The sequence below is a fragment of the Passer montanus genome, unplaced genomic scaffold, assembly GCF_014805655.1.
Source record: "Passer montanus isolate IOZ18808 unplaced genomic scaffold, ASM1480565v1 scaffold10, whole genome shotgun sequence".
Taxonomy (NCBI): domain Eukaryota; kingdom Metazoa; phylum Chordata; class Aves; order Passeriformes; family Passeridae; genus Passer; species Passer montanus.
Window position 1 is genome coordinate 2,026,654 of NW_024356505.1, and position 22,721 is coordinate 2,049,374.

General features: G+C 45.6%; 1 protein-coding gene across 2 annotated transcripts; it reads left to right on the forward strand.

Moving 5' to 3' along the window:
- The first annotated feature begins 620 nt into the window (after nucleotides 1-620).
- On the forward strand, nucleotides 621-17,383 carry MTURN (maturin, neural progenitor differentiation regulator homolog). 2 transcript variants are annotated; one of them, XM_039710681.1, is made up of 4 exons: nucleotides 621-836; nucleotides 6,608-6,730; nucleotides 12,907-13,061; nucleotides 17,212-17,383. In XM_039710681.1, exons 1-3 carry the CDS (start codon nucleotides 675-677, stop codon nucleotides 13,015-13,017), a joined length of 396 nt encoding a protein of 131 aa, XP_039566615.1. In that variant the 5' UTR covers nucleotides 621-674; the 3' UTR covers nucleotides 13,018-13,061; nucleotides 17,212-17,383. The 2 variants fall into 2 exon arrangements, with proteins under 2 accessions (XP_039566615.1, XP_039566606.1); XM_039710672.1 differs by having other exon boundaries at nucleotides 12,907-17,383.
- The last annotated feature ends 5,338 nt before the right edge of the window (nucleotides 17,384-22,721 follow it).

Consider the following 22,721-nt stretch of genomic DNA (forward strand, 5'->3'; position numbering starts at 1 on the left):
GGCTCTGTGGCTCTTGTTCACCTCTGTGAATTCCTGTTCACCTCTATGAATTCCTGGGCTTTCCGCTGAAAACCCACACAGGCCTGTAAGGATTTATTCTCCTTTGCAGCACAGTGCACACCAATGCAAATCTAAGGCCCTTTATAAATGCAGATCACCTCTGCTGTCTCCTATGCTTTGGCTGAACATATAGATACTCCCTTGGGATAAACTTGGAAGAGTAATGCAAACATCATTAAACCCACAGATCCACGGTAACAGGACACTGGGCCAGGGGGAACCTCTGTAAAGCTTTCCAATGTCACGGGGTGATTCTGCCTGTATTTGGACAGCAAAACAGCCCACTCGTGGGTGGCTCCCAGAGAACCCAGTGCAGGGGCTACCCGTGTGCCCAGCACAAAGGGCGCTGCCGACATTCCGGCCCAGTCCCAGGGAAAAGGGATGGGAAGCGGCGAGGCGAGGCACGGTCTCGCCGACAGCGCCTTCCTGCGTGGGGCTTTCCTTTACTATTTTTTTTATATTTCCCCTCTCCCCCGAGTCGCCAGAAGGCGTCAATTGTGCGCGGCGAATTCCAGCGGGGCCGGCGCCGGGAGCCGCGCGCGGGTCGCGAGGCGCGGCGCGGGGGGCGGGCGGGNNCGGCGGCGGCGGCGGCGGCGGCGGCGGCGGGGTCGGCGATGGCTTTCGAGGCGCTGGCGGAGGCGGCGGAGCGGTGGTGCGCCCGCACGCCCTTCCAGCTCATCGCCGCCGAGGAGACGGAGCGGCGCATGGACTTCTACGCCGAGCCTGGCGTCTCCTTCTACGTGCTCTGCCCGGAGGCCGCCTGCGGCGACAATTTCGTGAGTGCCCCGTGAGGGGATCGGGGGTCTCGGGCGAGCGGGGCACCCCCCGCGCCTGTGCCTGGACGCGCGGGGAGCCCTCGCGCCGCTCCGGGACGCTCCGTCCGTGCGGCTCCCCGGAGCCCGGCGGGAGCAGCCGGAGGGGAGCGCCGGGGGGGACGGAGGACGGGGCCGTGCCCGGGAGGGAGGGATGCGGTGATGGAGGGCGGCGGGGCCGGGGGGATCCTCCCACCATCTGCAAAATGGAGTCCGCTGCCGGTGGGGGCGGCCCCGCGGGCAGGGACACCCCACCCTCCCCCCTTCCCCATCGCCCGGCCCGGGGTGGCCGCGGGCTCCGGGCGGGCGGGGGGAGCGGTGCGGCCCCCCGGCCTGCCCCGCGCCCCGCGGGGCTTGCAGCTGCCGCTTTCCCCCCCGGCCCCGCCATCCTCCCGGGGTGCCGGGGCCGGGGCACGGCGCGGGGACGGCGGGACTGGCAGGGCTGTCACGGCAAATGGAGAATGGGCAGGAATAAAATGGAGTCAGGATGACAGGAGGGCCGCGCCCCCCCCGCCGCTGCCCGGGCCCGCCGCGGGATCCGTGCAGGTGCCGGCCGGGCGCCCCCGGCCCGCCGCCCCTCGCGGAGTTCAGCGCCGAGTTTGTGCGGAAAAGGCTCCGGCACCGCAACCCCTGTCTTTGGGAAGGGTCGGGGGGTGCTTTTCCCCTCGGCCAAACCCTCCCGGTGGTGAGCAGAAGTGCAGGAAGAGTCACGGAAAAGCGGCACCTCGCCACGGGGTTTGTAAGCTGCCAAGCGCCAGTTAACTTCAATGGAAGGATTTTGGTTTGCTTATTTTAACAAAACAGCTCCTAGCACCGTTATTGTAGGAATGTGGTAGGTTCTTCCATTCACGAAGCAAGTTTCACCCCTCCACTTGCTTGACAAATGTTCGCTAATTCCCTTTCCCACAGGTAAGTGCAGAGTGAGCCCATTTGACAGATGGGTCCGTGGAAACAAAGAGCAGTGGAGTGACTTCACCAGGACCACAGATCCCAGCGAGCAGGACATTTATTTATTTATTTATTTATTGTGTCAAGTAGATGGTCATGCTGAATTATGAAAGAAGATGTCTGGAGTTTTAGTTATGCATCTGTCCAGAGATTCATGAGACCTTCAGATGTAGCAGTGGGGTATCTCAGGATGTGGATTCTCTCAATCCTCTGTGGGAATAGCTCTGCACGTGTGTCTTCCCAGCACCTCTGAGCCTGTCAGACCCCAGTGCTCATTGCTGTCTGGAGATGCCCATTCCCAGAAAGGGCCATGCCTGCTGCACTCCTAAACAGGAATACATATGAATCCAGTGCAGTACTAGGCTAAAACTGAGGTTGGACATTAATGATATTGGAAATTGCAAAGAAAGTCCATTTATTTTTTTTAGGCATGTATTGTTTCTTTATACGCTGCTCAAAAATGGAGTTAACTCTTTCATACAAAGTCTAGTCAACTTCGAAAAGAATCTTAGGCAGCTTCAGACCCTATTCCAATGCTGGCCTTTTTTTTTTTTTTTTTTGCATTTGAAATCACATTTTCCCCTTGTTTTTATTTTTTTGAAAATATATTCATTCCAGGGTTGGTGTGGGAAGAACTCCCTGCCCAGAGTCACCACTAGTAAAATGGAGCAAGGGGCCAATTCCTGTCAAATCTGGAACATAAGCAGTGGAAAACTAGACGTGATGTGAAAACATCTTCTGTCTTTTCTAGCCTTATTGGTTGAGTCACTTGTTGTAATGCTAATACTTTTAAGACAGGCAGATAGGTGTTCATTCTTAATTATTTTTCTTTAAAGAGGTGCTGTTTCTTTAATATGATTAAGACGCACTAATAATTCCCCAGCATCCTGTTTCCTTCTCCTAGTGCACTGTGGGACTTAATTTCTGCTCCCAGCTTGATTATCTTGGTTTTTTGCAGTCACTTTCCTTTTTTTTTTTAATGTTCCAGATTGTAACTTTGCTTTCTGCGTGCAATCACAGGCTAAAGTTTATTTTGAGGAGACTTAATACAAGCCAAGGGACTGATTATCATTTGCACTTTAAAGCCTTGTTGCATGGCTCCTTTAACACAGTGTGGAGTGTGAAAGTGAGTAAATATAAACAGAATTCACAGTGACACACTTCACAGCCTTCTTGCGCCCTGTGCCTCTTATAAAGGAGCCTCACATTTAGTAAGCATTTGATGCCTGGTATTCTTGTTCTTTCTTTACGTCGTCATTTCATAATGATGCGACTTAAAAAGCTATGTAGGAGGTGCCAGAGAATTCCATGATAACCCACTTGTAAGGAGGAAATGATGAGCATGATGAACTTAAAAGGAAAGAGGAGAGGAGAAAAACTTGGAAAGGTTGCCAAGATGCAGTCTGGGGGAGAAAAACACTGAATTTTGTCTAACATCAGAGATCCCAGATCATAACAATCTGATACTTTTCATTTCCTGAAAAGATATCTTTAGGCTAGGCTTTTAACATGCTAGAGACAGAGGAGACCCATGTAGATGCTTGTTGGCATTTTCAGTACCACCTGGACACTGAAACTCCAAATCAGCATTTTAGATAGCTGAACAATGTACTATTCACCTCCTGATGATCCTGAGGTTCTCGAGAAATTAATTGGATTTGTATAGCCATAATCAAGGAGAGTGAGGGTTGAGATGCTATTCCTTACAGTCTGTCATTTGTTTTGTCACCATGTTATTACTGATATTCAAAGTGACTGATAAAATAAATAAAAATATGATGCCATCTTGCTGCAAGATTTCCTGAAAATATTTCAGAACAGAGTCAGCGGGTCTGAGTATTTTATGCAAGTCAAATTTTCCCCATAAATGAGAACTTCTGCTGTCATGCACAACAAGTGGGCTGCTTAGGAAAAGGTGGGCCAGCACGTGATTCTGTCATCCAGCTACACTGAGTCATCTAAAGGTGTGAGGGAAAGCAAACCCCTCCAGATGCAACCTTCTTGATTTCCTCAGCTATGTGCTATGTGCAGATGCTAAACTAAATAATTCAACCATGATCTTAGGTCGGCTGAGGTGGAAATTAGTGGCTGTGTGCTTTTGTAGTGACACAAAGCAACTGTGAGCAGAACTGGGCAAGCTTGGAAAACACATACTCTGATGATGAGGTTAATATTTTGTTAATTGCACAGCCAGAGCCAAGCACTGTGGTCCACCAGTTTGCCAGCACCCACCTTCTCCCACTGCAGAGAGATCCTCAGGCGTGGGGTTTTCCAGGAAAAGCATCTCCATTTATGCAGCCTTACTGAACTTTCTAAGCAGGAGCTGAATCCTGAAATTACGTTTGTTTTTATTTTGAAAGGCCGAAATTCCTTTTGCAGGTTCCTCTGGAGGTGGTTGAGTCAGTGCTGAGAGAGTTCCTGCACTGCCTGGGTGCAGCACTGAAGCACCACAGAGAGCTGTAGATGCAGCTGAACCTACAGGCTTTACAGCCCTGGTCTTTATTATGGTTGAGGTTTTTGAGGGAGAAGATTAAATCAATCCATTTCCAAATGAGATGTGTGCACTAATGGCACATGGAACTTTTTGTAATGCGTTTGTTGCTACAGTCAACATTTTAAATCCTCTGCAGATGGGGAGGTTTTTGGAATTGTTACTTGCTAATTGTCCTCTGATGCTATGCAAAAAATATCCTCAAAAACCCAGTGATCAGGTTATTCTCTTAGGTTTTCCTCTTGTGTTAGATCATCTTCCTCTGCCTACTGCTATTTACACCGGTGTCTAAAATGTGCTGCAGCTTGAAAAGAGATTGTAAAAACACGATAGGACAACATGGGGTTAACTTGCCCTGGGGAACGAACCACAATGATTTATTAAAGGGCAGGCCCTGACTTTCATTTATGTGGAAGCTCCTGTGTATAGCTCTGGTAGTCAAAAGAAGCCACAATTTAAACAAGAATGAGGATCTCAGCAGTCATAATTGTTTTATATATATAAACAATTGCAACAGGTTTGGCGCAAGCCAGGAATTGCCAAGCTGCAACATTCAGCTCTGAAGTTTAGGAGTAGCTAAACAGTTATTGCTAACCCCAAGTATGAAGAAATCATGGGCCAGACCTCCAAAACCTTCTCCAAAGGCTGATTTTAAAATGTGATTTCCAAGTGTTCATTTGATGTTTTGAAGAGTGCTCATTTCAGTTCACTTCATGTACATTCTGCCTTTTTAGGCCATAGGAATCACAAAGTGCAGACTTTTTTCTGCTTTTTTTTATATAAACAGAAGCTGAGGTTTAGTTGTATATTTATAGGATTACAAGGCCCATGACTCTTAAGATGGCATGAAGCATCATGAGACTTGTGGTATGTGTGTTTGAGAGTTGGCAAGACTGTAAAGAACTTATTTTTATTGCCAGAATGGTTAAGACATGACTCTGGTTATATTGAAAGAGCAGAACCTACTCAGTAATGCAGGGCTCTTTTCATAACAAAACATTTCACTATGTTTATGCTTGTAAAGTGCAACAAGCAGCAAAGAAAATGTAGGTCAAGTGAGGTTCATAGCAAAGCAGTTACAGGTTTTATCTTAAAGGTGCGGTTTAGGTGATGTTAAGTACTGTTTTCTTTTGTTAAGTGCAAAACTGCATCCCTGGCAGGTACTCACTGCTGAAGAGGAAGGCAATATGCAAGTCTTACGCTAGGGATTGAAACATCTGTCGTTTTGAGTCTTTCCCTGAATGTTAGTTAAGCTTTGGAGAGTTCCTCTTCTTTCCTTGTTTAAGCATAGCCTGCTGTTTATAGCAAGTAAAAAGACACTCTGGGGAAAAGAGCTGCTGTGCAAAAAGAGAGGTACAAGTGTCTCAAACCAATTTGGCAGTATTGCACTCCTCTGTGTGGCAGGCTGCTAAGACAGTCCCATGCACCAAGTTTTCAAACAGAAGGTGTTTAAGATGATGCATTAGCTTGTGCCCTTGGGAACAGGAAGCATTGTTGTCTGGGTGCTCCTTCCATCGCTTGCCAGCTCTGTTTCAAACAACCTCCTAGCAGCAGAATAAACATCAGTTTTGAGAGAGGCTTTGAGTGTAAGGCTGGGGAACCAATATCTCCCAAGCAGGAATAAGACGGGAGGGTCTCAAGTGGGTTTAAATGTGCCTGCCTGGGAAGAGAAGATTGTGTTCCAGGAGGAGTAAATCTCAAAACAGGGTGGGAAGCTCAAAGTGTCAGGATGCTGTGAGTGCCCAAACATCTCTCCTTGGCTCTGAGTCTAGCCTGCAGGCAGATTTTGCATCTTTTCTTCTGCATCGTCGAGAGAATTACACATCAAATTCCACCTCCAGGGTCGCATCATATTTGCACTAATGCCAGAAGACAAAGAGATGCTTTAGCTCTTCCTGAGGGCTTCACTGCAGCAGATGATGCAGAAAAAGAGAAAACCCAGCATGACTTCCAGGTCTGAGCAGGGCTGATGTTGAACAAAAGCACCTTTATAGGTAAAATGTGTCCGCGCCATGTGCGTGTACACTTCATGGCTGGTGCAACCATGAGGCATTTCTGTTTCTGGATCAATTTCCCTGATTTCTGATGCATCATGTTAATAAAATCCAGGTTTCTTCTGAGAAACATGGCTTCTGAAAGAGCCTGCAATGCCTGTCCCCAGGGCGGGTCTGAACTGCAGGAGGCTCGGTGTACTTTGGCAGATGTTTACAACATGTCACCTTATAAAATCACATGGAAAGATTGGCGTGAATTCCTGTTAATGCCTTTCCTTTCTTGTGTTGCTGTTGGCTTTCAGCACGTGTGGAGCGAAAGTGAGGACTGCTTACCTTTTCTGCAGCTCGCACAGGACTACATCTCCTCCTGTGGGAAAAAGACGCTCCATGAAATATTGGAAAAAGTCTTCAAATCCTTCAGGCCTGTAAGTGCTTTTTTTCCCCTTCTAAACATTAACAGTTAGCTGTGACTTTTAATAGGACAGCACTGGGTAGAGCAAGCTGTTCTTTTTCTTTCTCCAGAGATTTACATCTCCAGTTAGCTCCCTGGGTACAGGAGTATTAGCACATAAGTTAGCATCAGGCAATTGGAAATTGTTTCTTGAAAGTCAGCTGCCTTTTTATTTCCAACTCTGTGCTCGAGAGGATGAGATTCCCGTGCGGGATGGCAGGCCAACTGATGTGTCAGCTGGTGGCAGCGGGCAGGGGCTCGCATCCTGCTGATGCAGCACTGACTCCAAGGAACGGGATACGAGTCAGCGCCGCGGAACTTTGTGGCAGAGTTGGTTCCTGGCACTGGAATTGGAGAGTTTTGCAAGGATATGAACAGCAAGAGTAAACCTCTGGGAAACTGGAAGTACAGTCTCTCCTCAGGGTGATTAATTTTTTTTTATGATTGGGGTTTTTTTTCCCCCAAGTGATGCATATTTTGCTATTAGGATGGTTGCCATTTGGTATTTGCACACACTGGTTTGGTCACTGCTTGAGAGGAAGTTGGAAGAGAAGCTGGGTTTTGTGAGGAGGGGGCCTGTATTTTTCTGTTTTGCTGCTACTCAGCTTTCTCCGTCCTTGTTTAATACTAAGATTTGTGTCAAAACCAGGATTTCATCAGGGTGAGGTATCTTAAGCTAGCCATTGTCCTTAATTTTTGCCAAATGCTCCTTTTGAATGTTTAGGGCTGGCTAAGGGCTTGGTGCAGAGCAGGGGAAGGTTTGTAGCCAGAGCCATTCTCCTGTCATGTCCATGAGAAAGTTCACCAATGCACGCTTTTATACTCAACTTTCCCCTCCTGTCTTTTTCTGGCTGACTCACTGAGAAGACTGGAGATGTATCCCAAGTATTTAGTGCGAAAGGGAAGGCCTGGAGCACTGATAGGAAAACACTGGCCCTCCCTGTGTTACACCCTTGCACAGATCACCACAGCTGGTCGACATAAAAGAGCATCATTTTAAAGAATCCTTTGAGAGGCTAGAAATAAATAGAACAGATGCACACTTTTCTTAGAAAGGGCTGGAAATCTGATCTGTCACTACAGCTGCTTGTAATTGTGAAAACATGCAAAAAATATAAGTATGTTTTCTGGAACAATATTGGGCTCTAAGATCTTCAGAGCTGTCTTTTCCTGCTCAGGGAAGCTGTGCCTTTGATGAGGAACTTCCATTGGTTTAACTAAGGAGGGCTTAAAAAAGACTTAATTAAATTGGTGCAGATTACTTATTTCATTTAAACTGCATTTATTCCAGCATAACTTAAGTTACTGAGAAATTTACTTCAGTCAAGCCAAGTTGAGCTACTCTTTAGAATGAAAAGGTTGAAAGTCAGGGGAACCATTATGCTCGTGTATCCTGAGCCCTTCATTAATACATCACATTTCACCTCATGATTCCCACAGCTGACCGTATAAAATACGGTTGAACTAGAATGTGTCTTTTCCAAAGACACCAACTGATGTAGTCTTCAGGTGACTTAAAGGATACAACACTGCTGGGCACTTTTTCTTCTCAAGCTAGTTATGGCTCTGAATAACTCTTTTGCTTACAATCTGCATTTTTCTAGTTTTGCTTCCTAGCTGTTGAATTTCATTTTGCTTTTGTTTGCACAAAAACTGTGTCCTCAGTTGTCAGAAACCTCTTTCAGACTGTAATCAAGTAGCTCTTCATTTTCTTGTACCACAGATATTAGGTTTCTCAGATTCTCCTTTCATCCACTATTAAGAGATTTGCCTCAGCATAAGGGTTTATCCTTTGAGGTATGGCTGTGTGTAGACAGGTCTAATCAAGGAACGTATTTTTTTCCTAAAAGTAACTATTAAAAATAGCACATACAGGGAAAGATTTTAAAAATTGAATGATGTTACAGTAGATGTATGGAAACAGTATTTTGCACCCTCAGGCCTTTTCCAAAACAAAACCACTTTTGTTTGAGATTGGGAAATTATTTCCTTGGCATCACTTCGTACTGTCTCCTGTCCTTTCTGAATTGGACCCATTTTACTAATGAGACCACCTTGCTGTCAGCTTCAAGGCAACAGTGCATTTGCAGGGCATTTCTTCTCCTCTGTTGCAGCAAATCAGCTGACAGAGACCAGTCTGTCAAACTCCAGTGTGAAAAATGGCAGTTCAGGAAAAAACTGCAACTGAAGGTCAGACTGGGCTTTTCTGAAGTATTTGGTGGCTCTGGCTCCCAGTCTGGGACACTGTGGACCAGGTTTTTAGCAGGTTCTTGATAAGCACTGTAAAACACCTTCTGAAAGTCTTCTCCATTTTGGTATTCCCAGTAGACATCTGTGATTACTAGGCAGTTCTGAAATTCTTTGTTGAGGTCCTTTGAAGGAAAATATTTAGAAGAAAACAGTGGCAGTGCATCTGCAGCTTTCCATGCTGTTTTGCACAGCATGAGCATCTGCCTTCCCATAACTGAGGGCTCCAAAAACAACTTTTTCCGGTAACTCAGCTCAGCCCTGCTCTGCATGTTCGTGATAACAGCCCAGCCATGTCTCCATGAGCTTGCCCTGGGGCTGTGGAGTGGGAAAGGACTGCCTTCTCATGCTGCTGGGCCCTGTGTTTTGGAGACAGTGAGAATATGAATGTCCAGCAGCTGGCATCCCTCTCAGTGAGAGACAGAAAATTCCCTCTTGCCCAGTCTTCCCTGGGCACAGAAGGCAGTGAGGGTGGTCTAGGTCTGCTCACTGTCCCTCACTGCTCTCAGGCATCTCTCCCTAGTGTTTTATGTGCCTAAACACAGTGCCAAGTGGGATATTTAATTAGATGAGGCTTTTAAAAAGTGCTCGTTTGCCAGCAACAACTATCCACACCTCTCAAGGTGTTTCTTTATTGAAGGTGGTGAGGGGCATGTTGTCTCTACCCATTACTGCTTTCTTGGGTCAGTTTCCACAAAACTTTATTTGTCTTATTATCCACTTCTTCAGGGGGCATCCAGAAGTGCCAGACACCACAAAGGTACATGATATCAACCAATAGCACTGGGCTCAGATACTGTTTTTTGCCGCAGAGCATCCCTTCTCCTCCTATGTTTTCATCTCTCAGAGATGCCATGCTCTGGTGCTAGGAGGTGCCCATGCTGGTGCTTTCAAGCATATCTGTCCGGAGACATAGTCCTTCCCACAGGGATTCAACAGAACTGTGTTATCTCTAGTGTAGCATCACATGGACTGCTAAAGTTCAGTCTTGTATGTGGTTTATTTTTCAGTGTTCTTGTGTGCCAGCTTTTGGCAGGGGACAGTGTCACTCTGCTTCCGTGAGTTAGTAACTGTGAGGTTATTTGTAAAATCAGGGTACTTTGGAAGGGTTAAGAAAGACAAATATAAGAAATGCCTGACGGACATGACACCAACTGGCAAAGTTTGCAGGAAACCAAGGCATGAGTCATACAATTCAGCAGCAGATTCCAAGGGTCCTACACTGAGCTCATCTTCAGCCTGGAAAGCCTACATGTGAAGTGGGGAGTCTGCAGTGTGAAAGCCATTTATTCCATATTCATTGTACTCATGCGTGTCCCCATGACCTCTCCTTTACCTCCAGATGGGTAGTTTGGCCAGCAGAAATAAATAGTTGTCGTTCAGGCAATGCTGCTGGTTGTTATCCTCCCTTCTTCCCTCCTCACCATGCCTCTGACCTTCTCCTAGCCATGCATCCCTGCCCAGCAGTTTTGGTTCCCCTTGGGTTTTCTGGTGATGAATCAGCTCTCTCTTCCTACAACAGTTTTCTGTTTTATGTCTTTTCTCCTTGTTTTCCTCTGCAGTTAAGTTCTTTCAAGTCTGCTGCATAGCTGATACTTCAAAATAGCAGCTATGGATTAGAAGCAGAAACTAGTGTGTGGGAAAGAAGACAAGGTGGGAGTCAATCTAGGATCAGCCCAGGCCATCTTCATCATCTTACTTTGTCCTTACCTTTTATATGCCCTCCTTCTGTTTTGTCCCAATGTTTGTAGAGCTTCCTGTGCTTTGGACCCTGATCCATTGAAGGTGTGGGCTGATTTGTCACTGCTGTCCAGAGAGCAGTAAGGGGTTAACAGCAGTGAGGGACCATCATAATCCTGTGGGAAGCAACAGGATGTGACACCTAAAAGCAAGACCTGCATGGTTGAGGTCCTTGGTGACTTGAAGGGTCATAAAGTGTCTGTCAGAGAATAAAACTGCATCTCCCTTGGAGAAGAATCCCATTCCATCCCACCCCACCCCCATTCTTCCTCTGTGAAACCACTAAAGTCTACAGCATCACTCTGATTTACACTGCTCCCTCTGATTTACGCTGCTCAGGGGAAAGAGAAGCTGGATTTCCTGATGGTGAAGAGAGAGAGGATGTGTGAAAAGCAGGATGTACTCCCCATCCTTTGGGATTGTGCGTGTGTTTGGAGTTCTTGTGGTGCATGTTGTGTATTCCATGCTAATTTTGCAGTACAGTATCCCATAAAATGAAGGTTCATGTGACTCATTTCCTTGCAAATCAAAAAGGAATTATGACCAGAGGTGGGGAAAAAAAATGCAATCAAAACTCTTTCTGCCAGGTGATACAAACAGGAGTACAACACTCACATCTAATTTGAATATACCAGATTAGTCTATCAAAAATAATACTGGTATATAAGAAGGTCTGGAAACAGTCCTTGATTTTTCCTTTTGAAAACTGAGTATTTTAATTTTAGCTTCAACACGAAATAAAACCCCCGCATCCTGAAAATGAACTGAGCAGTTCATGTTCAGTTAAGCATTTGATTTGAAAAATATGTGTGCAGAGGAAAAATTACTTTGTTCTGCTCGGAAAACAAAAACGTTTTCCATTTGGGGTCTCCCTGTAAGTATTTTTAAAATGCGAAGGAGGGGATTTAGTCAGCAAATTCTCCTTCCATTTCCCTGCTGAAGAAAGCCTGTAACTAAAAATCTGGTTTTCTCCCAGTGACAGTGAGGAATACAAGCTTCATTGCACCCAGAAGCTAATTCTATGCCTTGTATTTATGTCCACTGAATAATTTTGAATGTTGATCGCAGACTGAATTAAAGTCCCTGAAAATCTGCCTCATTGCAGCCTTCTCATTTCCATGCTCTCACCTAAAGAGTGTCACCCTCCTCACGATTTTTCTGAGCTTTGCCTCTTTCAAGAGCTAACAGCTGCATCACTCTCCAAAGAGGGTGTTACATGCATCTGTGCTGCTCTTCCAGCCCTGGCAAGCTAAATACATGGTATTCTCAGTAATGCTGGGCCTATGATTTTGCTTTGTGGCTGTTAATAGCTGTTAGTGGAGGAATCTGAGATTTCCACAACAGATGCGTTATTTTTGACTGTTACTTGGTTTATCTGTCTTACTGACTTCTGCTGGCATGGCAACCTTTTTTGGGAGAGGGGAGAAGTTCAAATATGGCTGTTTGCTCCTTTTCCTGTACTGAAGAGGTGACATTGCAGAGGTTGGAGCCATCAGGTGGAGGCATCCAAACATTATCCAAGCGAGATGGACTGGCAGTTCCTTGCAAGCCCAAATCTAATTTGCAGAAGTTTAAAGGGGCAGTATTTCAGTGGAATACACAGTAATTCTTACTGCAAGGGCTTCACACAGCAGGCAAGGCTTTATCTGGTGTGATGGAGTGAAGGCTTCAAGTACAGCATTTGGTTCCCAAGAACATGGCAGGTTCTTTGGGTTTTTAGGGACTTTTTGTCTATTCCACACTAGGCAGTCCTTCATGAGGATGTTTTCTCCTTTGCTTTTATAGGGCTGATGAAAAAACTTAAACTAAGACAACTACTGCTAGAGTATTATCATAGTTCTTTCTGAAGTTAAACCACTGCCAAGTCTAAACACTCAACAATTCATAATGTGACCTCAGGGAAGAATGTGAAGCTTTTTGCAAGTGCTTTGTTTTGGTTTTATTTATCTTCCAGTCTCTGAGCGCTTAATTTGGTGTGAGGATGCATTTTCAAATCTTTCTATATCCCAGGAGGGAGAGAAAGAGAGTCAAGATCATTATGCAGTACTGTTATTCCAAGATTTGAGGTTTTTAAGAAGTGCACATAGGATTTGTGTGAAGATTTGCAGCAAAGCTGCACGAGTGGGTAATTTACTGTTACACAGTATTTTCTCTTCTTTGTAGTTACTTGGGCTTCCAGATGTTGATGATGATGCATTTGAAGAATATAACGCAGATGTGGAAGAAGAGGAGCCAGAAGCCGATCACCAACAGATGGGTGTCAGTCAGCAGTGATTTTCTGAGACGCTATAAAAAAATTTGGAAGCCTTTGGTACCAGGTGGGGTCAGGTGGTCCCACGTTAGCCTGTTTGAATTAGCACATCACAAGGGGATATCTGGCTGCCAAGATAAAAGTTTTACAAAACATGGTTTAAAAAAAAAAATAATAATCCGTGATGAGCTTTGCTAAGAAGTGACCTGAATTTTGCTCCTGCTTCAGTGGGTTTTCTATGGAATTGTCTTGGTAGCATTCTGCCGTTATCAGTCTAGAAGTAGTTTTGTCGCTGACTTGTCTCTTCGATTTGTGTTCGAGAGTAGTGTTTGCTGACATGAATGTAGAGTACTGAGAATGTAGGAGGCGTGTGGGGAGAGTGCCAAGTCCTCACCCGTGACCTTTCCAAGGAAACCAGCGCAGAGAGCAAACACCACCTGCGCTTTTCTTTTTAGTTCAACAGCTATAGGTTTTTGACAAAGTACCAAACGTGGAGAGACTTCTCCTGAAAAACAGTAGTTTAGTAGTTGTTGGTGCTGCAGAAGTGCATATGAAGGTTTAACAAAAATAGTGGGAAGTAGGAAATCCAGGGGATGTCAGATATACTGATGTCATTTCACTGACACCTGAGTTTCCAAGTGCTGAATTAATACCTGGGAATAACTGACACCAGCAGCACACATTATGACCAGCCCTGGTACTTTGATACCATGTGATCCAAAGGCAAGTGCTGCTTTCTTACAAAATAAGTAAAAAATCGCTGTCAACTATCCCACTTCTGCATGACAACTAACTTTAAGCTTTGCTGGTTTTGATACACTGCCAAATTATTACTCAAACCTCATGGCATTGTTCATTAGAATCATGGAATCATAGAATATGCTGAGCTAGAAGAGACCCATCAGGATCCTTGAGTCCAACTCTTGGCCCTGTACAGGGCACCGTGAGTGTGCCTGAGAATGTCCAAATGCTTCTTGAACTCTGCCAGGTTTGTGCTGTGACCACTTCTCTGGGGAGCCTGTTCAGGTGCCCAGCCACCTTCTGGGTGAGGAACCTTTCCTGACAACCAACCTAAACCTCCCCTGACATCTTCAGGCCATTCTCTTGGATCCTGTCACTGGTCACAAGAGGGAAGAAATGTGTAGCTGCCCCTCCTCTTCCCCTCCTGAGGATGCTGAAGACCACAATGAGGTTTCCCCTCAGTCTCCTCCAGGCTGAACAAACCAAGTGACCTCAGCCACTCCTCACCAGGCTTCCCTTTTAGACGCTTCACCATCCTTGTTGCCCTCCTCTGGACACTCTCTAATAGTTAAATGTCTTCTTTACATTGTGGCTCCCAAAACTGCCCCGAGCACTTGAGGTGAGGTTGCCCCAGTGCAGAGCAGAGCAGAGCAGAGCAGGACAGGACAATCCCCTCCCTTGCCTGGCTGGCAATACTGTCCCTGATGCCCCCCAGGACACACTTGGCCCTCCTGGCTGCCAGGGCACTGCTGATTCATGTTCAACTTGCCATCAGCCAGGATCCCAGGTCTCTTTGTGCAGTGCTGCTCTCCAGCCTCTCATTCCCTGGTCTTTACACACAACTAGGGCAGAGTCCAGCACTTGCCCCTGTTCAACTTCACACAGTTAGTGATTGCCCATCTCTCTAACTTGTCAGGGATTTTCTGCAGGGCCTCTCTGCCCTCAAGAGAGTTGACAGCTCCTCCCAGTTTAGTGTAATCAACAAACTTAGTATTCCTTCAGGTCCTGTGTCCTGGTTGTCAATGAGATATTGAAGAGCACAGGGCCAAGGATGGAGCCCTGTGGAACCCCAGTGGTGACAGATCACCAGTCTGATGCCACCCTATTCACTGTAACCCTTGGTGCCCATCCTGTGAACCAGTTACTGACCCATCCCATGATATGTTTATCCAGCTGTGTGCTGGACATTTTGGTAAGAAGGATACTTTTGATATAGTATCAAAAGCTTTACTGAACTCCAAATATATGGCATCAACTTGCTTCCCTTGATCAGCCAGGTGGATTACCTTGTCACAAAAGGAAGTCAGGTTCGACAAGCAGGACTTTGCCTTCATGAAGCCATGCTGGCTATGACCAGTGACTGCACTGTACTCCAGGTGTTTTTATATACCTTCCAGAATAATATTTTCCATGATTTTACTGGGCACTGAAGTGAGGACTGACAGGCCTATAGTTTCCGGGATCTTCCTTGAGTGCAACTTGAATGCAACTTAACACTGAAGCCATAAGGGTATCAACCAGCACCTGGCTCTTAAAATTATGCTGGACCTCTTCCTGGGCCTTTGAGCAAGTCTGGGCATGTACACCTTATTGGAGGGGAGCTAAAATACTGCTTTAGCTGATATAAAATCTAGTGAGGTTTTACTTATCAGGGGACTTGTTTCCCAAGGGGTTTAGCAAGGGTCTTAGTATGAAGAAGAAGATGACCCCTCATACTTTTTACCTGTTCTACGTAGTTCTAGGTAACTTGGATGAGTGCCAGACTGTGAAGATGCAGGGTCTCTTTATTTACTTGCCTTTTGTACTGAAAATATAAGAAGCAAAGGTAATTCTGTTGTAATACAGCTGTTTTCCACAATCAAGAACAATGTTTCTAAATTTACTCCTTTTTTTCCAACTTTTTAAAGATTGTAAAACGAAGGTCACACGCTTCAAAAGCCCTTTTATACAGAATTAGCTTTATAAAAAAAGAGTGAACGAAGAGAAAATGCTTGGACAATTCCTATAAATAACTCGCATTATTTTGAAAACCCTGTTGTTAATGATGTTTCCTTTTCAATAGATTTTTTAAAGACTCTTTTTCCAGGGTTACTGAAGAGAGCAAGTTTTCTTGATGGTTTACATTTATGATGGTGGTTTGACAGATGCATAGCACATGATTTTTTCTGTCGGTGGCAAAGATCTTCCATAACTGGGATGATGTGTGTTACCTGAGTCTGCACAGAAGTGTCTGCAACACTGTAAAAGTCAGAGTTTAAGAATATTTTTAAAAAGTGGAAGAAAAACAGAGCTTAATGCAACTTTGTACATTCTTTCAGCATGCAGGCATAGACATGGTAGTTGCAGCACCTTTTCTATGGACTAGTGATGTGAGAACTGTGGCAGTTCACTGTATAACACTGTATAGCAGCAATAGGCTTTTTGCTTACTGAAATAAAGTCTAAGACCAGTGGTTTCCATCCCTGCTTTAAGCCCCTAAATTTTTTTTTCCTCTCCAGCTAGGACAGATGCTACAACCTTAAGCAGAGCCTTCCTTTGGAAGAACTTCCCTCTTCATAGCATCCAACCCTTGGGTTGTGACTCACACAAGTAGATCTTATGGGGCTGACTTTCCTCTGCTCTGCTGTAGTGCAAGCAAGCAATTTACAGTTGTGCAAGCTGGAGGCAAAGTCCTGTTGCTCAGGTTTGCTGGGCGCTTCACTCATTTGTTGGATGGGCAGGTGGCTGGCCCCAGTGTGCAGGTGCAGGCACCCCACACACACCTGCACAGTGAGCTGGGCTGCAAGCATGGCCTGACTGGGACACAACCCTCTGCCTTTTACAGACAGGCAGGCTTCCAGCTGGATCTGTCCCACACCTGGCTCAGCGTGTGGCTGCACCGAGAGTGCTGGCACAGCAGAGGGGAGGGTGCAGGGTGGACATGGGTAGTAACTGAGGAGCTGCTGCTGAATGCGCCTTGCACAGTGTCAGGGGCCTGTGGTGGAGATGTGGGCTGGCCTAAATCCTGTGAGGGATTGACTCCACAAGGCTCAGTGGGAATTGGGCACTGGTAGCAGCAGGATAAGCAGGAATTCATAAAATGAGGAAAGACTAAGATCCAGTGCTTATAATTGCATGCAGAAGGTTGTAATGTGTACTGCATTCTGCTACCTTTCCCTGCATATTGATTGAATAGTTAATGAGCGGTTGAGCATTAATACAGTTGCAAGCAAACAATGCTGTAAATTATGTAGATATGTTACTGTTATTTTCTGTATTCACTAACTCACTTTTTCTTTGGAATGTCATGTGCCATTTGAGTGACTTCCACACAGACTGCAGGTGCTGGACAGCCAGCCCTTCTACAGCACTCTCCCCTGCAAAACTCCCACTAAAGGCAGAGAGATTTTATTCAGGCAGGACCTGCAGGACCAGGGTATGTGTGAGGCTTGGTCCTGCAGACAGCTGAGTGTTCTCATTCCCTCTCTCTTCGCTAGGAGCCGAACATGTTGAGCCCTGCTCCTGAACTGAAGCATGACCAAGCAGCACTGAGAATAAACTGGAATTTTATACATAAAAAATTTAATTTACATGTAATAAATGTGAATGAGCATTAATATAGAATGTATTTTATCAAAAAATATTGATTCCTTACTTTGACCAAATACATTTCTGTATTACTGTGTTACTTTTCCATACTTGCCAAATGATGCAAGAGGTGTGGAGCTGGTTTGGTTGTACTATGGCATGTTTTTATATTTCATTTGTATTTTATTTTTCCCTCCCTCCTACCACATATTGCAGTAAGTAGCCATTCAGTAATTAATCAGGGGTAGCATGACCCTGTGACTAGGCTGCCAGACTGAGACACAAGATTTGCCAACACATGCATAAATGCTTGCAGACCTGGGTACTCAGTGAGATGTGGGTTTGTAGCTCTGCCATTGCCTTGCCCTGAGCTTTAGATGGGTCTCAGACTCTGAAAATTCAGTGCAGGCCTCCAGACCTCTGAAAAATTTAGCAGGAGCAGGGTAACTCCCTTGAAAGTCCCACCTTAAGCCTTTTCTAAAAAAGACTGTTAGTATTATTTGTCCAGCAGTGTATATATAAATGCACTTTAGGTCTGTGGGTGAACAGAGATATGCATTATCGTTGCCTATCCTCAGAGCAAACCAGTAATGAAAGGACACAGAAGGGTTTCCCTTTCCCCTCGGTCTTTCTTGTGGGCATTTCGTGCTCTAACTAAATATAAATACAGCAGAGCAGAGCCTCTTGCAGAACTGGTGCTTCTGAATATGAGTTGCATGAGTGCAGTAAGCAGAGTGCTGCTTGGGTGATGAGAAATACATGGGATGCCAGATGGAAAGACAGATTTCAGAACTGTGACAAGTGCAGGGGCAAGAGTGAGCAAAGCCCCTTCAGAGAGAGAGATGCTGATATTTCTGAGACAGCCAAAGCCATCCTGCCAAGTAGCTGCATATTGAACCCATGCAGTTTATCAAAAAGCTCCTCTGGAGACACTACTGAGGCCTTGAGTTTAGGTGTGTTTTCCTGTTAGTGTCCTCCTGTCTGATTAATGCATTGAGATGGCTGGGGGAGGAAGGGATAGAGAAGGCAAACTGAAAAGCCTGTTCTGTTTCTCCAGCATTATGATATTGTGTGAGTTGGTAGGAGCAGCAGTCAAGGTGCAGGAAGCTCCTTTTTTAGGTGCATAGTAAGATCTTTTTAAAAGGACTTGCTTATGAGAGAAGAAAATTGTTCAGAGTGTTATCTCACAGAAACGGGGGGAATAGCTCACCCCTGAGCATGATGACCTGAGCCCTTACCAGACTTCAGCTCCACCTCCTGCCCTGCTCCCAGCTCTTTTCCAGGAAGTTTCCCTCCATGCATAGTGCCATGCCTTTGAAAATCTCATGCATGTCAGCTGCTGCATCTTGTGACTGTGTCCCACGGAAGATGTGCTGTGTGGTATGGTGGCTGGGGGCAGAGAAGAGGAGTTTCTGCTGCAACATTGCTGAGTAGGTCCCTGCCCTTTACTCCTCTGCAAGGTGGGACATGAGACTGTGACAGTAAAAATGATTGCAATAACATTGTGGACATTGTTTTGGAAAGCTGCCATTCAAGACATATTCCCAGCCTCTTTCAGCATCTTTTCTGATCTTTGTCTGGAATCCAGGGCTGATGTCTATGCTTGTTTTACTCAGTGTTAGCTTTAGCAGTGGCAGGAGGTGAGGTTGCATCTTTACCCTGTGTCCATACTTCCCCTCTGTCCGTCCTTACCATTCTGTTCTTCTCAGAAGTTTTCACTCCCAGAAGAAGGGAAGCATAGGAAGGAGGAGAGAAGCACCTCTTACACCCCACAGCTCGAAGCCAGGTGCATCAGTGGAGCTGCAGTTCAGCACAGTGTGAGTCACACTGTCCTTTCTCTACAGGAGAATGAGGTGGCATGGGAGATGTATTATCCCTTGAGGACCCTTGAGTGGTCCATGCCAGACAGGGGTTGTGCAGAAGACAGCAGTCATTCATGCGCCAAATCCAGTATCTTTTCACAAGCAGTTATGTCTAGCCAGATAATCCAGTCTCTGAAAATCATAACCATTGCGACTCTCCAGGTTGGACATCCAGAAAATGAGACTTGTCTGGTTGCCTTGGTCACTGGGAGGTCTCTTTCTCTGCTGGCTGTTTTCAGTCTGGCCAGAGGACATGGGAAATTGGGAAAGATCCCTTCAGGGGCATTAGCTGGATGCCCCTTTCTGTAAATTGCTGAGCAGAGGCAAATGCTTTGTTTTATGTGTTTAATTCTGGCAGGACCTCCCCTCCTCCCCAGCAGCCTGTCTCTGCAGCTGCAGCTGGGAAAGCTTTGTGTGAGAGCCAGGCAGGAGTGACTCAGAGCAGCAACTCCTAGACCCTGTAACAGGCTGGACTTGAGGTTGTCCTTGCAGGGTAACCATGGAGCTGAAGGCTCAGGGGACATCACTTCCAATGCAGATATTTAAATAGAGTCCTCAAATTTGGTCCTTAGAGGGCAGACCCTGTCACTTTGGGGTTTTATTGGACTTCTGAGACTTAATTGCGCTGTGGTGTCTGAAGTCTGTGGCAGGTCAGCAGAGGAAACCACTTAACCACATTTATTTGTTCAGTGAGCCAAATTGTCTTTTACATTATCTGTGTTTGGGCAGAGGAAACCTCTTCACTTAACCACATTTATTTGTTCAGTGAGCCAAATTGTCTTTTACATTATCTGTGTTTGACTTTTTTCTCATTGCTGATTTTTTTTTTTCTTAAAGAAAGACAGCCCCTAAAGGCACATCTGCATTATTGCAAACCCCATTTTTTACAGAGCTGCTTAGCACTGCACTGTCAGTGCGAGCTTGGACATTAAAAAAAAACCCAAACCAGATTAACAAAGCAGCCCCTAAAGGCACATCTGCATTATTGCAAACCCCATTTTTTACAGAGCTGCTTAGCACTGCACTGTCAGTGCGAGCTTGGACATTAAAAAAAAACCCAAACCAGATTAACAAAGGGTCTTCATTTGTCTACAAGAAAAAAAACCAAACTTCTTTGAACTAGTTATTGCTGACTATAATGAAGCTTACTGGTTTCATGTAAAATACGTTGAATTTTAAAATTCCCTTTCTGTACCAACATGCTGTTGCTCATGTAGGCAAAGATCTGTGGTAACACTGCATGTAAAGGAAGCTTTCATCTTTAGGGGTGGTAGAAGTGTCAGCTCTGGATTTCAGTCAATGTAATTCTTTTGTCAAGTTTTCCTTTACTAATGCAGGGGCAAGTCAGCCCTCAACACACCAAGCAGAAATAATTTTGTGCCATGCCATTCCAAGGCTGTCTTGGGTGTGGTTTCCACCATTCTTCTGGCTGGAAGACCTCTCTGTCTTTGGGACTATTAAGCTGTGAAAGGAGTCAGCAAAAGAAGTTACCCTTTTGTTCAGCACTTTCAAAGGTGTAAGCCTTCAGTGGAGCACTGCCTGCCTTCTGATCCTCCTTCCTCGTCCACCACCAAGGTGTCAAATCCAGCAGTGTCATTACACGAGCTTCCCATTAAAGAGCTTACCAAACTTTGATGACTGATGGTGTCTTCTCTCTGTGAGCAAAATCAACTCAGTTGTGAATCTGAGGGGGCTAAAACACAGCTACAATGTATGTGAAACGGGCTTGACTTCCATGGGCACTGCTGGTAGGATAACACAGTGTTTATATGTGTAAGGAGGAGAAAATGATGTCATCTGAGCTTTGGGCACTGCAAAGCCAGCTCTGATGGACCCAGAATCATCAGGTGGTTTGGTTTGGAACAGTCTGAGGCAGTGGATTTGCTGTCAGAAGCCAGGAATTGGTGGTAGTATTTGTGTTTGAGCCAGTATTTCAGACCTCGCAGGTCCTTTTCTGTTTTGCACAGAACAGGAAGACATCTGTTCTAATTAAGAGACATGTAATGATGCTGAAATGAAAATGGTGATTCTGTTCAAATCATTTGTCTCTTAAACACTTCACTCTTAATTGCCACTTTGACATCTTCTCACCTTGATTTAGTTGAAAGAGTCAAGTCAGTTGTTACCTTTTGTCATGAGCTTCTGTGGGTTGACATCTTTCAGCCCGTGGAAGAGGAATTGCTTTAACTTAGCACTTGCCTTGTATTTTTGACACTTCCCAGGGGATGAGCACTGAGTAGGAGCACACAAATTACGTGTCCTCTGATGTGCCCAGAACCCCAAGCGCTGCCTATAAAGTCATTCCTGTGGCTGGTGGAGTGCCTGCCAGGACTGCCTCCCTCGTGTTGGAGCATGATCCCGACAGCACAGGCCCTACAGCCTCTTGAGAGACCTTTGTATATGATGGAAGCCTCTGGGACACTTAGGCTCTGGTTACAGATACAGCTGCCCTTGCAGAAGCAGTGCTGTTCCCAAGCATCTCTTCAACTGCTTGGAGCCTGCTGCCCTCTCAGCTCTGCTGGATGGGCTTCTACCTGTGTCAGAAAGTCAAGTGAATTTAAATGATTTAGACGTCAGCTGTCTGTTAACATGGACCTCAGCCCGGGGACAGCCATCTGTCCTGCTGTGGTGGGGAGCTGCCCTATAAGGTGGCAGCTTCAGCTGGGGGCACTGCCATGTGCACAGGTTTTTTCCCAGCTCAAGTCTTTCCACACTCCAGCTCTCCAAAGTTATGTCATGTCACACCTTCCCCAGATCAAGAAATTAGGATACTCTAGGGCTGTGATAGGCTTTGGCTTTGTATCAAGAACAGGTCCATTAGAGGTACACAGTATGTGCTGCCTCTGGTGGCTCCTGCCTAATGCTGTGTTCCCCACCACAGCTGTCCTCAATCAGCCAGCTGGGAAATGCTGTTGCTGCCTTTAGCAGCACCATGTGCTGTTTTAAGGAGCACATCAGATTTTACGTTTTCTTCACATTCCTTCTACTCTGTGACAAGACTCTCGCTTCTGCCACTTGTTTACTGAGTGATGAAATGCCCTAAAAAAAGCACATTTAACTTTTATTTCCAATGCCTAGGTGTATGCATCCATGGTTTTCACCTAGTGCTGTACTTGTGACACCAAGGCAAGGCTTTTATACCTTTTATTAGACAAACTGATATTGAAAGCCCCAAACTCCCAGCGTGCTTCTCTATGCTGAAAAGCAGCAATTACATGAGGCAGTCTGACAGCAGGTAATACCTCCCCAACAACCTCACCTTTCTTGTACACATTTCTTGAGGCATTGCTGCCATAAGAGTGAGATGGAAGATGCAGTGTTGGAGCCAGGGTTTTACTTACAGCTCCTAGTAGTGCTAAGGAGACCAGGAGTGGGTCGTATCAGCTGTGTTATCCCCAGTGCAGGGCTCCTGAGGAGCCTGTGAAGAAGGGCTGTGCCATGAGCTTTGAAGCCTTTATGGTTTTGGGTTTGTAGCAGTCCCCTAGAGGTCAGCAGAGCCTGCATTTTGAAACAGCTCTAGCTGATGGTAGCTTTGCAGGAAGGATAAAGTAAGTTTG